Below are 14,018 nucleotides of genomic sequence, written 5' to 3'. Positions count from 1 at the left end.
GTTTTCAGCATCACGGACTATATTCATCACTTCAGTAATACTTTCTGGAAGAAGTCTAAAGATCCTGACACAGCACAGCTTTGCCATTCCGAAGCAAAGGGGGCACATTCTGCTCTTCCTGTGTTTTGGAAGGACAGTAGTGGAATTGCGGTTGAGGCTCTGGACTCATAAATGGAAATTTGTCAGTGCAGGTCCCGAGGGGGCCATCGCTGTTATACTCTTGGCCTGGGGACTTCAGTAAAATCCCCAGCTGCCTGAAATGGATTCAGACGTAAGTTGCCCTGGATAAAAAGGGTCAGCCAAACAAATTGATTAAAATCTTCTTTAGGAAGCCCCCCGGGGGGATGTTTCATATAGGACAACGTGAGTTCCGGTTCGGTGGGGAGACTGCCTCACACACCAACCTCCTTATTTTGCTGTGTCTGCTGCCATCGCCAGCGCCTCTTCAGGGCCTCTCTCTCAGCTCCGCTCTTCATCATGGCGTAGAGGGATTTCCTCAACACCAAGTCCCTGTCGTGGAACCCCCACATCCCTGAAACACAGAAAGCCTCTTTGACACTCTAAATAATGCACCACCGCCCAGGAAGGCCTCCCGGACCGAACACGGGGCTGAAGGCTGTCTTGCAGGGCATGGGAGTTGTGATGAGACTCCCTCAGAAGAAACAGTTGAATCAGTTATACTCCCAGTAATTCATTCCAGTCGCCTTGCTTTTTCTTCCATACAGCTCCATCTTCCTTGTTGCTTTTAAAAGTGAAGCCAGGGAGTGTTTCCTTATCCTCACATTGTGGGCAATGGTGTATTGAGGTTTAGTTTTAAAATATAATTCAGTCTCTTCAGAATTTTTTTTCAACAGCAACAATGAAAGCCTTGTCTTTCCTCTTTTATATTTCCCAAACACTGAATTTATATGTGGGATACTCTTCTAGTTATTACACTTCATCATCATGCAAACAATTTCATATTTGGTTCGTGCCTTATTATTATTAGACTTTATTGTATAGTGAGTTAATTTTTTTAACAGTAACAAAAATGTGAAACTGAATATAACATACCTAAAAAAAGTATCAATACCCCATGTTTTCTACCAAAATAACTTGATAATAACCTCACATTTGACACAACCCAATCCAATAAATCCATAATATGCATACATTTGTAGTTTTCTGTGGACAACACTGAATTTAATATACATCAGATTATAAATCAAAACTAGAGCAGTCTGATTTTTTAAAAATATTCACCCCAAGATTTCAAGCTCCAAATCTCTTATCTTGCATTCTGATTCCCCTCTACAGTGATAGGATGTGTTATACCTCTCTCCAGCTTGAAATCTGGTCACAGGGGACCACAGAACTAAAACCCATATGGGTTTTTCAGGAATCAAGCTGTCTGGCTGCTTGCAGGGATGTAATAACAATTGTCAAATCAGATCACACTAACAGACGAAGATACGAGAAAAAGGTAAAGTCGGTGGACAGTTTCTGTCCTACTTTATAGAAACAGTTACTTTACAGAAGCAGGTTGCACAAAGTTGAATTTAAGCTTTTGTCTACGATAACTTGGGCTGGAAATCCTCATCCTTTTTCAATCCGGTCCTACCTTGGGCCAAACATGGTGTTTGAACTCACCTCTGAATCAGGACTAATACTGATAAGAACGAGCCATAGCAAACATTCTCATCCATTAACTGGCACAGTTTTATCGCTAAACAACATCAACCATGCATTACATTAACAACAAGCACTTTCATTATTAATAAATGACATATTCATTACTAAGAAAAGTACACAGATTGTACACTGCACAGAAAAAAAGGACTAGCACATCTAACCACATGTTTGCACTAATGCGGTGCAGTTTAATCAAAAGTGACATTGGAAAAAAAAATCAGGAAATTAACTAGCAACAGAAGTTCAGTAAGTGGAAACATATAGCCTAACTTGCTTATTATTACAGATTATTTCTTACCAATTCAACAGCAACTTGCAACTTCTGTCTCAAGCAGGGTTAAAAAATGCATGCAGAACTAGGCACACTTACAAGTTACAGTGCCTCCTTATACATAGCCAAAGGTGTTATGGGAATAAATGTCTAGGAATTGCCTTCACAAAAGCTTGAAATGAAGTTTTTTTTTTTATTTTCAGTGATCAAACTCAAAATTGTTTCTCATCGTGCATCTGTTTTACCAATAATTTTCCTTTAGGGCTGCTTCTTACTTCTGGAGATGAAACCAAAGTGAACAAGCCAAAGGAAGCTTGACAACACAGGCTGTGTGAAGCAACTCCTTTCCATCGACTTTCATTAGCAATTTCATGCCTGAGATCTTAAGAATCTCCCAGGTCTTCGAAGCCACTCTTCTCCCGTGTTTTATCTCACTGTTCTCCACTGGCACAAGTAATCTAACGAACTGTTCAGAGGTGCAGAAGCCATAACAGATCTTCTCTGACTTTAGTTCTCATTTCCTGCCGTAGTTTTTCAGGGAAGCTGAAAATACTAAACTGGGTCACACTGTAATGATCTGAAAGGAGTTCTGAACAAGCATGTTTAACTTTTTGACAGCCAAATAGCTATTACCAAATAGCTCTCAACAGTACGTGACCCCTCCAAAAAAAAAACAACAACCTACAAAACCAGCAATGCTAATAGTTTTTGTCTTCCTCACCTGGATTTCCTCAACCTCTGAAGGACACAATGCAGACAAGAGAAAAACACTGAAACCCCCTGAGACTGAGATCATCACCAACAATCCTGGTCTACAGCCCCCTGCGCACTGCTCTCTAAAGGTCAATGTGACCAAGTGATTTTCCAACTATTCTACGGAGGACTGACTAATGTGTTTCCCTCCTAACACTCCCTATCCAAGATGAGACATTATGGGCACAAACCTAACAAGAATGTGTAGAAGCCATAGACCCTCAGTACTGTATATTTACAGAACTAAGGACTGAGAAGCTCCTGTCTTACCTAAGGAGGCTGCATGTAGGAGGCAATTTCCATCGCCTGTGGTAGCCAGAGGGAGGAGACGCTTACAGCTGGTACACATGGTGGACCACCAGTTCAGACGACCTGGAAACAAAGAGTCCATCCATCAGGCTTTGTGAAGGGAATGGGGTTGGACATCAAACCTGCGCTGTATTTTTTTTAATAGACTTTTTTCCCCACGTTGTCAACAAAGAAAAAATAAATAAAAATCTAGACCTTTTTGTGGCTCATAAAAAATGTGTTTGCTCAATATGACATAGATCACCTGTTATGGTTTTAAATTCTCTGATTTCGACTGTACACACCCTTTTTTCCACCACAAAAAAGGCATTTAAACCTCTAACCCAGGCTTTTGTCAGATACAAAGGGTGTAAATTATAGTAGGGACCAATTTTTTGCAAGCTGTCTAACATGCAGCATAATTGTGCCCATAACTGATAGATTTTGAAGATCAATAATCTCTTTTTCTCTTGCTGTATCCTACCTTAACGGACACCTACACTGACACTGGCCAGATCAATGCTGGGTCACACCTAGACTGCTGAAGAGTATCAGTAGGACCTAATACTAAATGTCATAATATTATACATGCATTTAAGATTCCATATATGCCAAGCTTCTTTAGAGAATGTTTAACTGTGATAGCCTGCTTGCCCTGGTTTGGTATTTTCAGAGGTGATCTAAGTTCATGGCAAAAAACTGAGGCTAAATTGAAGAAAACAATGAAAACAAGGCTGAAAAGAATAAGTACTACTTTATGTGATTACATGTAAAAAATCCTTTACTGCCCAAGGGGTAAAATAACATATTGCAATAGACAACACTTGCCATTACCCAAAGAATCATAAACTGCTGAATTCAACTCAATAGTTCCAAAGTCTGTGTATGATGGAATCAAGAGTGACAAAAAATGAAATAGAAAAAAGAGTTTTAAAATCTGTATGACATCTATTAACACACCTGAAGAAGGCACTACAACCTAAAACGTTGTGTTTCCTTTCTTCTCTTTTCAGCATGGAAAAAACCTTTAACTTGTTCCTGACATCTATAAATACTAATATAAAGGCTATTGTAGTAGTTCAGGTGGGTAGCTGCGTCAGCATGTGTAGGCTGCAAAGGAACAAGTAGGTTTATTCCATGCTGAAAAGAGAAGAAAGAAAACGCAACGTTTTGGGCCGTGGAGCCTTCTTCAGGTGTGAGAGAGACAGGGCGGTAAGCAAAGGTAAAGTAGCGGGAGAACAAAGGTTGGGAGAGAGGAGGAGCGAGGGGCGGGAGCAGGGGACAGACAGGGAGGCCAATCAAGAGGTGTGAAGTCAGGATAGGTGAAGAGAGGTGTGAAATGAAACCTGCAATGAATGGAGAAGATTTAGAAGAAAAATAGTCTATAGTTTAAGAGAAGGGGGGAGGTGTGATCCTAGTGTGATCCTATCCAAATAAACCTATTACTTGTTCTTTTAAAGACTATTGTAGCGCCCTCAACGGACACTTTGGCGGCTGCACCTCCACATTAGTATGTGCCCCCAAGGCAGTCTGGGAACAGCTGCCAAGGGACTGGACTAGTGGTCAGTGTGCTGACCTGGGACTGACATTGTCGTGCAAATACAGTAGCTGCAGTGCGTAACTGAGTAGCCCTTGTAAATAGTTGCTGGTGTTTATTGCTTTCCTCTTATGTCTCTGTTATCCACTGCAGGCTGTCCTACCCCTTCCTAATTGTTACCCTGAGTGTGAAAACCCCATTTTTTTTTAGTTCCAAATCTCTGACTGTGACGTCTGACGGGCAGAGGTTCAATAAATGTGGTGCCTCTGCATCAAAGGCGTGTGCTTCATTCTGTGCGAACACTCCAGTCATTTCACTAATAATAATGCTGCAATTTTGTGCAATCTGTGAAAAAGGCAAGACTGTACCTAATACCTAATAAAGGTAAGACTGGTAAGCAGGAAGAGAAAGGCACAATCTTTTATTAAGGTTGATATGGTATCTACATCCCAGTGGTGTATATAAGACCATTCATCATTTAGTAATGTCCTTGATGGTGGCCCATGGATGAGAAAGCACCTTAAAAGCAGAGCAGTGCAGCCAGAGCTTATTATAGCCAAGTACATAATGAGAGCCTCCTCTGGAAAACACTGAGGTACAGTCGCGCAAATTTCAATGTGTCAGGACTGTGGGAACAGCACAGGGACAAAGAGCCCCACTGTCCTCATCTGTGCTTAGGATCAGGTGGCGGAGCTTGAGGGCACAGAGAATGTTGTCACGGACACACCAGCAGCCCTCTCTGCATGTTCCTGAGACAGTAAAATAGTAAAACCCCTCACAGGCTTCTGTTGATCTTCATACTGTAGTTTATGCTGTATTATTTATTGTACGGCTGTAGCTCACAGTATATATACAGTAGTCCTAACTCTTTATCCTCTGGACTAATGGATAAATATATATTTAATGGTATGTTAGCCCTTAATTGATGTAACCATTTATCTCGTCATGTTTGCAACAGTGGCAGCTGGTGACTTCTGAGACAAAATAGACACAAGTACCAGTTGGCAGGGAAACAGGGGGGCAGTGAGCTGTGATGAACAACTGAATCCAGCTGTGAGTTCTTACCCTGTAGCTAAGAAAAAGAGGGGTTTCACAAGCATAGACACTCATGTTAGCCACTAATTAGAATTTTGTTTTTAACCAACTCTGGATGAGAGGAAACAAAACTGGAAATATAGCAATCATTTTATTTTACATTAATCAGAACCCTCAAAAACCAGATCTCAACCACTAAATGTAAACTACACTTGGGCAGCCAACCTGCTACAGCAGAATCTTCAGTAACAAACCTTATTGAATCACATGTTCCTCCTCATAAACATCCTTTAGTTTCGTTTATGGCTGTGTAGTTCCTCTCTACACAGCCATAAAGATCAAAGTTAAGCAGCATTAATTCTTGGAATTGTTCTGCATATAGAAGGAAAAAACATTGAAAAAAGTTCAAATTTACCCCATCTAAGAGTATTGCACAGCAGTGTTGAATTTATTTGTATGCATGCTCCTCTGCAACAGACACACAAGAAACAGTGTCGGCGCCTGTCTGCTCCAATGCAGCTCGAGTTTGCTTTGCAGCGGAACACAATGGCAAGACATTTCTGCAGGCTGCAGTGAGAGGGAGGGCAGCACAGATCCCCGCAGCTCACCTGCTTGCTCTAGTGCTACCATGGTGGACTGCTCGATGAGGTCGCGCTCGATGAAGCTCCTGAAGTCTTCGCTGTACACGCTGAGGTCAGGCAGCTGGAATGTGTAGATGGGCATCTCCAGGGGGAACTGCTCGCTGTTGCACTCGCTGGCCACGTGGGAGCGGGCCAGGGAGACGATGGCCGAGCTGGCGTGGGAAATTCCCCGGGAGAGGCGCTTTTCTGCCGTGGGAAGGAGACGCAGGAACGCGCTGAGTACATCGGGCAGACCGCGGACGAAGCGTGATGCGCATTTTCTTCCAAAAAAAATCATCCTCCTTACAGCCACGATAAAGCAGGCCCTGATTTTTGCAGTTTTCAAAGACCCATATTCAACAACTCTTTTCTATAAGCAGAAGCTTATAAAAAGCCTGAAAAAAATAGACTTTTTTCTCTGGGGCTACACTACACTTGTATATCGTTCTCATGGTTTTCAGAATACACAGAATACAAAATAAAGCCGTGCCTTAATAGTACTACTAAACATTTCATATGTAATGCTTCATAAGGTTGTGCACAGCAATCACCAATGAGCTCCAAGGGCTGAGGAATAAAAGACCATGATTTATGGAGAGGTTTCTCTGGGCTTCAGGCTGAATTAGTCGAAGCAGCTTTGCCAATTGGGTGGTTAGCACGGCACTCTGATTAACAAGGCTGTGAGAATTCCTTGGCGGAGCCCGACAGCCCCTACCAACCTTGAGCAATGTCATCCTGCCTGGGCAGATTGGGCCGCTCGATCTTGCTCAGGTGCTGGGGGGTGTCGCGCTCCTGCTGCTTGTAGTAGCGGCCCTCGTTGAAGACCTGCGGCAGGTTGGCCGTGTGGACCTGCCGGAGCTGCTCGTAGTCGCTCAAGGCAGCACTCAGGTCCCAGTTTTTACCTGGGAACAAAAGGGAACCGGCAATAAACACACAGAAGTCAGCTCCCTGTTCTTCTCACTGCTTGGAGCTGTAACGAACCAATACAGCCTGGAAACAGAACGAGAGTGAATATATTCCTGGCCATACAGTATATGCATAAGCATATCGTAAAAGTCAGAGAAACACAGTGAGAAACAGCTAACTTTCTTAACAAATGCAAATGTATAAGGTATTTTTTAAAATGTCACACAAAGTACTAACTTAAGAAATGTAAATATGGTCTTTTTAAAGCAAATTTCAGTTCTAGTCAACTATCATTTATTTTACTCATTCTAATTTACCTAGTGCTGTACAGCAGGTGGGAAGATCAAGCAAGTACCTGTGCGTTTTTCTAGCAGCCAGTAATGGAAGTTGGCCATTTATGCAGAAACGAGAACAAATCATTAAAGTGTTGTAAAAGACAGCAAATCTGACACAATGAGTGAAAATGAGTTGCAGTCCAGTAAGGAACTAAGTGATGGCTTCACAAATGCACAGTATTTCAATTAGCCATGTTCGGAAGAAAAAGGTAGTAAACAGGGTATATACAGTTTATATTTCATGAAAATCACCAACTGCTAATGGTGATTAACCACTTATTTTCCAGTTGCTTCAAGCTGACTATATGTACATTGTAGTTCAGGTGGGTAGCTGCGTCAGCATGCGTAGGCTGCAAAGGAACAAGTAATAGGTTTATTCCATGCTGAAAAAAAGAAGAAAGAGAACACAACGTTTCGGCCGTGGAGCCTTCTTCAGGTGTGTCACACCTGAAGAAGGCTCCACGGCCGAAACGTTGTGTTCTCTTTCTTCTTTTTTTCAGCATGGAATAAACCTATTACTTGTTCCTATATGTACATTGAACAATTTAAAGCAAAGACCAGATTAGGTGAAAGTTATAAGGGAAATGAAAGGAGAAAGTAATGAAAATACTAAATGATCAGTATAATAATGCAAAGGGACCCCTCAAGAGACTCAATGTCAGATGTTCCTCATCATAACACATAACATTTTGCCAAGATTTAAAGACTTATATAAACACAAATACTTCATTGGATTTCTTACATCAAATGAAATATGAATATTTCTAAATATTTTATCTGTATTGTTGCAAAATATATGGGTTTTTGTCCCATTACATTAATATATTAATATTGATTTACCTGGAAATTAAAGTTCACTATCTGGAAATACAGAAAATGTTTCCAACCCAAGAAGTATAGATGAATAGGATGAATATTTTATGTTCCTTGGCATCTACTCAGATGTTATGATTAAAACATATTTTAAATGTGAAGGTTGAAATTATTGGAGACAACACTTAAGGATATGTTTTTCAAATGCTGTTATGTTTTTCTGAAAAAAAGGAAAGGAAGTCTAATGGCTTTTTGAAGATCACAGCATACATCTGGCTTTTTTAGAACAGCACGATAAAGAAATGTATTACTGAATATTCTTTGGCAAAACAGTGTTTATGGCTCACAACAAAAATTTTATTTTTCAAAACTGCCTCAAATGTTATAAAAAGTCTTTACTTTCAAGAAGGTTACCGTAATATAGACGACTCACAAAAATCAAATCATTGCAAAATTCTTCATGCTGCAAAGAATCAATTTCTGCTGCCATAATTAGTATTGATTAAACTTGATTTTTCCCAGGAGAAGAGGTCTCTAGCTGGTTGAGCTTGGCCTACTGTGTCCCAATCTTGGTTTCCCAATTTGTGCTGAATGTTAAAAAAGCCTTCTCTCTCAGTAATGCATTTCATCTGAGTGATCACACTTCTATTGCTCACTATGAATAAAGCAGTACACTCACTTATGCTCTATGTTAGACCTTGGTAACACTAAGACATATCAATTCAATGGTATTTCAAATGCCTTCCTATGAGATGTAATATCTATACACACGATTAACCCAGGTATTTTTTTATCTTTATAATTCTTCATCATCAGTCATTCAGTCAGAGGGGTTAAGTCACAAAATAGTGTTTTATTCCAATCTGATCAAGATAAGATTGCCTATTTCATTTCAAGATGGATGCTTTATCTTGAGGCAGTCACCATCTTACTCACAAAAAGACACAAATAGATGTCAAACTATTTGACCAACCAACATATAATTGAGTAATTATTACATAATTATTACAAATTGAAGCCTATTATTATTACCATTCTAGTCGTCCACACATTGAGACTGCAGATTATTCCAGTACTTACAAAACAGGGTTACACTATAAGAGCTGTACACCTTTAAAAGAATTACAGAAGACACATGGATGGGAAGTTCAAATGTTATATGCATTTCCAATACAATTTGGTATACTTTGTGAAGTGTCTGGGCTTTTGTAGGCACAGATGATAGATCATAAGCATTGAAATTGGTTCCATTGCATACTGGCAATTACAGTACAAGAAAAAAAGAGGTGTGCTGGAAAACCACGCAAATGATGGGTTAAACTTAGATCCTGACTTAAGTTTTAATATCCAGTCAGCCAAACTAGCATTCTACACTGTATCTTCTACGAAGTAAATTATATTAAAAACAGATAATGTTAATGCAATTAAAACGTAGGTCTATAAGTTCATACAATTTTACAAAAATTCTAAACTTTCCTTTGCATGCTTATCTGCAGGAACAGCACATCTGGGAATAATACACATCTTGTGATGAGATATAAACTCTTTTTCAGTCATCAGTTGGAGGTCAGTTTACTGGAGAAAGTTCTTGGATTGCCTGTGGCCTCATACGAAAAGAGTAGCAACGCTTTAGCACAGGAGCTGCAAATCCATGTAAACTTTTTTATCACCCTGTGATACATGAATAGAGCATTAATACAGTGATTTTACTAATTAAATTAAACAAAAACTTAACCCATACAAAAAGCAGTTTGTGATTTACTCTCAATAAACTACACTGATACCTGATGACAGCTACATAGTGGAATACCCACAGACAACCATGCTGTGCTATAGAACTATTCAGGACCCACAAAGTACATCAGTTCCAGGAAATCTGAGAAAATGCTGCTAATCTAGATAGTCTATACATTAAGAAACAATACACGGATTAAAAAAAAGTTATTAAAAATGTATTACAACTGCAAAAAATTCACAAAGTTATCAGGAAAATGGCATTTTCTGTAGCAAGTGCACTGACATTTTATGAAAAAGACATGGCAAAGGTAAATTCATTATGCTGATTAATATCTGTGATCAACAGGAGGTGGTCAACACTGAGTGTACTGTGAAAGTCACAGGCTGCTAAGGTGTGTGGGCACTGCTGAAAACAATATACGCTGTTCATTTTTTATGCATGTTTTGCATCAGGTTGCAAAAGCTATCTAGTGTGAATTGCCTCATTACTCTCACAGAGCCTGGACATGCATGGACTGTTCCTGCTCAATCATCTCAGAGTCCTAGCAGGGTGCCATTCACAGCCCTGCTCATCCAATAAATATTAAATGTCCCCATCTTCTGTGAGAGAGAACACCTGAGGTGACGACAGAAAGACTGGTAGTGTTTTTTATTCACAAGGATGCAGACTGCGGTCAACTTTACAGTTTTTCTGTTCCTGCAAGCCATTAAAGTTGTGATAGAGTGAGAGAATGTTTTCATGGCAAATCTCCATCTTTGCTCAAACCCAAGCCACATGGTAGCCTTGAGCCAAGATGGCTGCTTAGAGTAACTGGAAACAGTTGTTAGAATAGACACACAGAGAGAAAAGAACTATTGGGACAGGCTCCAGCTGAATTAGCCCCACCCCTTTTTAAGAACCAAGAGTTACCTAGAAAGAGAAACACTCTAAGAAACCTACACCTGGACTCCAATAAGGAAGGAACAGAATATCAAAACTGACTGCTGTCATGTCAGAGGTCGTAGTGTTTGGTATAGAGATGCATTCCTGACAAAATATGGTCAGTCAGGGGAAAGAAAGATTTAGGACTCTATATCTAGGAGTGCTTCCTAGAACTGGTTTGCCAGCACTCTGTGGGACTTAACAAGCAATGTAGCAGCTTGAGAGGACAGCAAGAATACAGAACTGAGGTCTATCACAGCCCTGGACAAATAGGTTATATGGTGGCCTGTTTGCCAGGCTCAATGGAGCACGCAGAAGGAGTGAGGGACTGTCTGGCCAGACAGCAGTTTATCTTCTCAGTGCACCAAAACAGTAACAGGGTCTAGATAGCATGGAGTCATTCATATTGAACGCCCTGAATCGTAACCGCTGCAGACAGATGGGCGACCTGAAAAAGTGTTTGTAAGACCTTGAGAGGGAGTTTGGAATATCTCGATTAAGAGGTGAGCAAGTTTTATAAGAACTTGAGAAGCATTTTAAGAGGGCTGGGCACTACACAAGAAAGCAGATGAAAAACTCCTATGCCTAGAAAAAGAGACAGGTAAAGTGCAGACTGGCAGGCCTTATGGAGTAAATAGTAGAGAACCCTCCATATCTGAGAGGACTCCCTGAAGGAGGGAGTCTAGAGTAAAAGAGGAGAGGTGTGAAAGTAGAGAATGGCAAGACCTGGAGAAGGAAGGTGCCTGCTCATTCTTCCCTGGAGGGGAAACGATCAGTGGTCCCAGAGTGGGGTCAACACCTAGTGGCAAAGCAGTGTCAGACCACTAACTATGCTCAAGAACTATCAGGACCATACAGAGCTCCTATTTCACATCACAGTAACCAGGGACGTTACAGAGGAGGCGATGCACACCACACAGTGCCAGAATTAACAACGGCACAACTTCCCACTCCCAGGAAATTGCCTCTCTCCATGGCCTGAGTTGTCGCCTGATATGAGTCCAACAGAACATCTATGGGATCAACTTGTCAATGTCATCAACACGAGACAACTGTGAACAGCGAGCCATTTCCAGCCATCTGCACTTTCCCAGGAAGAGTGGTGGGTCATCCACAGCTACCTGTCCAGAGTCTGATCTGGTCAATGTGTCAGCACTGCCAGAATTGTATTAATTACACACATATTTTGCATAATAAAAGGCATCAAGATCCAAAACATTAATGTGCTGGATGTTTCTTACTGAATGACCCATCTTTTAAAATAAATTAAATATACTTTCAAATCAAATCATTACAAACTGAGTGTTTTTGATCATTCTTTAAACTATAAACATTTCTATCTTTTTAAACATTTTAGTACTACTTTTATCCTTTTACCTCATGCCATTTCCCATAAAATACCCATTCATCCTATACAGTACAGATGGGATATCTGGAAGGGAGAACAGATGACAGTTTTCTCACCTCCCCTTAGATCTCAAATGATATATCAGCTGATATACAGTACTAGTAAGATGACTTCTTGAATAACGTGGCTCTTTACCAGTCAAGAGAAACCAGTCAACCTGGCACAGCAAGATACTGATAAACAAATAAAGAAGTGTGGGTGATGCTGTTATCCCATCCCATCTGTTCCTTCCAAACTCTAGATCTGGAGAAATTTTACTTCATCTAAATTCTGAGATATCATTCTCGAAACATGTACCATGAAAACAACCTCCACCTATCAATTCCTTGTTAAAAAAAGACATTTGATTTAGTGCGCTGCTTGCTACCCCTGCTGTAAGAGGACTCCGCAGGCTGGATACCTGATGCACTGTGCGAGCTGAGAAAGACTCAGTGCTTCTAACACAGTCTGACAGCTGTGACTGGACACATTCTAAAGAAAGGAGCCAGACTGCTTCTTTTATCATCCTGACCACGAACCCTTCCTTCCTACTCAGGGAAAACACAGGGAGTTCAGAGTTGCCACAGGGGAATTGTTAGAGGCCCGAGAGTTAGCTCTTGAACAACTCCCTGAAAACCTGCTATGGCAGTCTAGTGATAGCACGAGCAACACTTCACATTCCAGCTGTTCAGAAATATTCAAAAGCTGAAATCACAATATTAACTCATAAATCACATCAATAAATTGGAAAAACATATAACAACTATGAAATGTTATAGAAGCCCATAAAAATGCCATTTCTAGTGAAGTGAGTACATAGGTAGTGCTGACATGGTGTGTCACTACAACGACTTCTGTCCTGGTTCATAACTGGACAACTGAGGCTTTGGAGATAAAACAAATGGCAAGACACCATACATGTGCTTTTAAATTGTATACAAAGCAATTATTGACCTACAGTATCTAAGGCTTAAAAAGCAGTTAATGAGCTACACAGGAGGTCAAGGTCTAACACATAGACACAGGCTATAGTAGGTGCAGGTTATAAAACTGCAGAGCAAAATACAAGCAGTAATGGGAGAATGTACAGGAGCTGCAAATTACTATCACACAATGTGAAAAAAAACAGTTGAATCCCAACTATAAAGCAACAACTTAAAAGACATTGCTTTCAGCTTTGTTTGAAGGACTTAAAAAACACTTTGTCGCGTCTGAGGTTTGAAATGCAAGCAGCAATTGAAATATATTCATTACTGACATTAATCATTTCCTTGACTTTGTACCTGCATGGCTACTGCAAGTCTCCTAAAAATATGTATGTATTATGAATAATTAGGATGACTATTTGAACCCCATTATGACATGATTGGTTATGATGTGTTAAGGTAAATTGTTGAGAGGTACTTCCTCAGATCAAAATGATAATCAGGTATATTTAGGAATGAGCAGAAATGAGAAAATACTCTAGCAAGGTCAGCTGTACTCAGAGTTAAATGGCCGGCCCAATGAGCTGACAGCTAGAAAACCACACCCCGGTCAGGAATGTACCACGCTGCAGAACAGCACCTTCAGAGGGACTTCAAGGAGCTTTGTGCTTTGAGACCAGCAGATGTCTTGGCCTCAGCTGCAAGACATGTATGTGCTGAACAAAGGAAAATACCCCTGGATAAACAGCAGGCAAGCCTCTTCAAAAACCTGCAGGCAGGACACTCACACCCAGAATTCCCCTCCAGAAACAATCTC

The 14,018-nt window shown here is 40.5% G+C and overlaps 1 protein-coding gene across 1 annotated transcript in view; it reads right to left on the bottom strand.

Moving 5' to 3' along the window:
• The window catches only part of otud7a (OTU deubiquitinase 7A), a 107,649-nt gene that overhangs the window by 23,217 nt on the left and 70,414 nt on the right, over nt 1–14,018 (bottom strand). The window contains exons 5-8 of the mRNA XM_088920395.1: nt 6,895–7,077; nt 6,164–6,382; nt 2,966–3,067; nt 405–532 (exon numbers count right to left, since the gene is read on the bottom strand). Coding sequence (XP_088776521.1) covers nt 405–532; nt 2,966–3,067; nt 6,164–6,382; nt 6,895–7,077 — 632 coding nt within the window. The remainder of the gene's footprint in view (nt 1–404; nt 533–2,965; nt 3,068–6,163; nt 6,383–6,894; nt 7,078–14,018) is intronic.

Source organism: Atractosteus spatula, chromosome 7 (genome assembly GCF_055471065.1).
Source record: "Atractosteus spatula isolate fAtrSpa1 chromosome 7, fAtrSpa1.hap1, whole genome shotgun sequence".
Classification (NCBI taxonomy): Eukaryota; Metazoa; Chordata; class Actinopteri; order Semionotiformes; family Lepisosteidae; genus Atractosteus; species Atractosteus spatula.
Note: the sequence above shows the minus strand (reverse complement) of the source record. Positions and strands in the feature narration are given on the sequence as shown.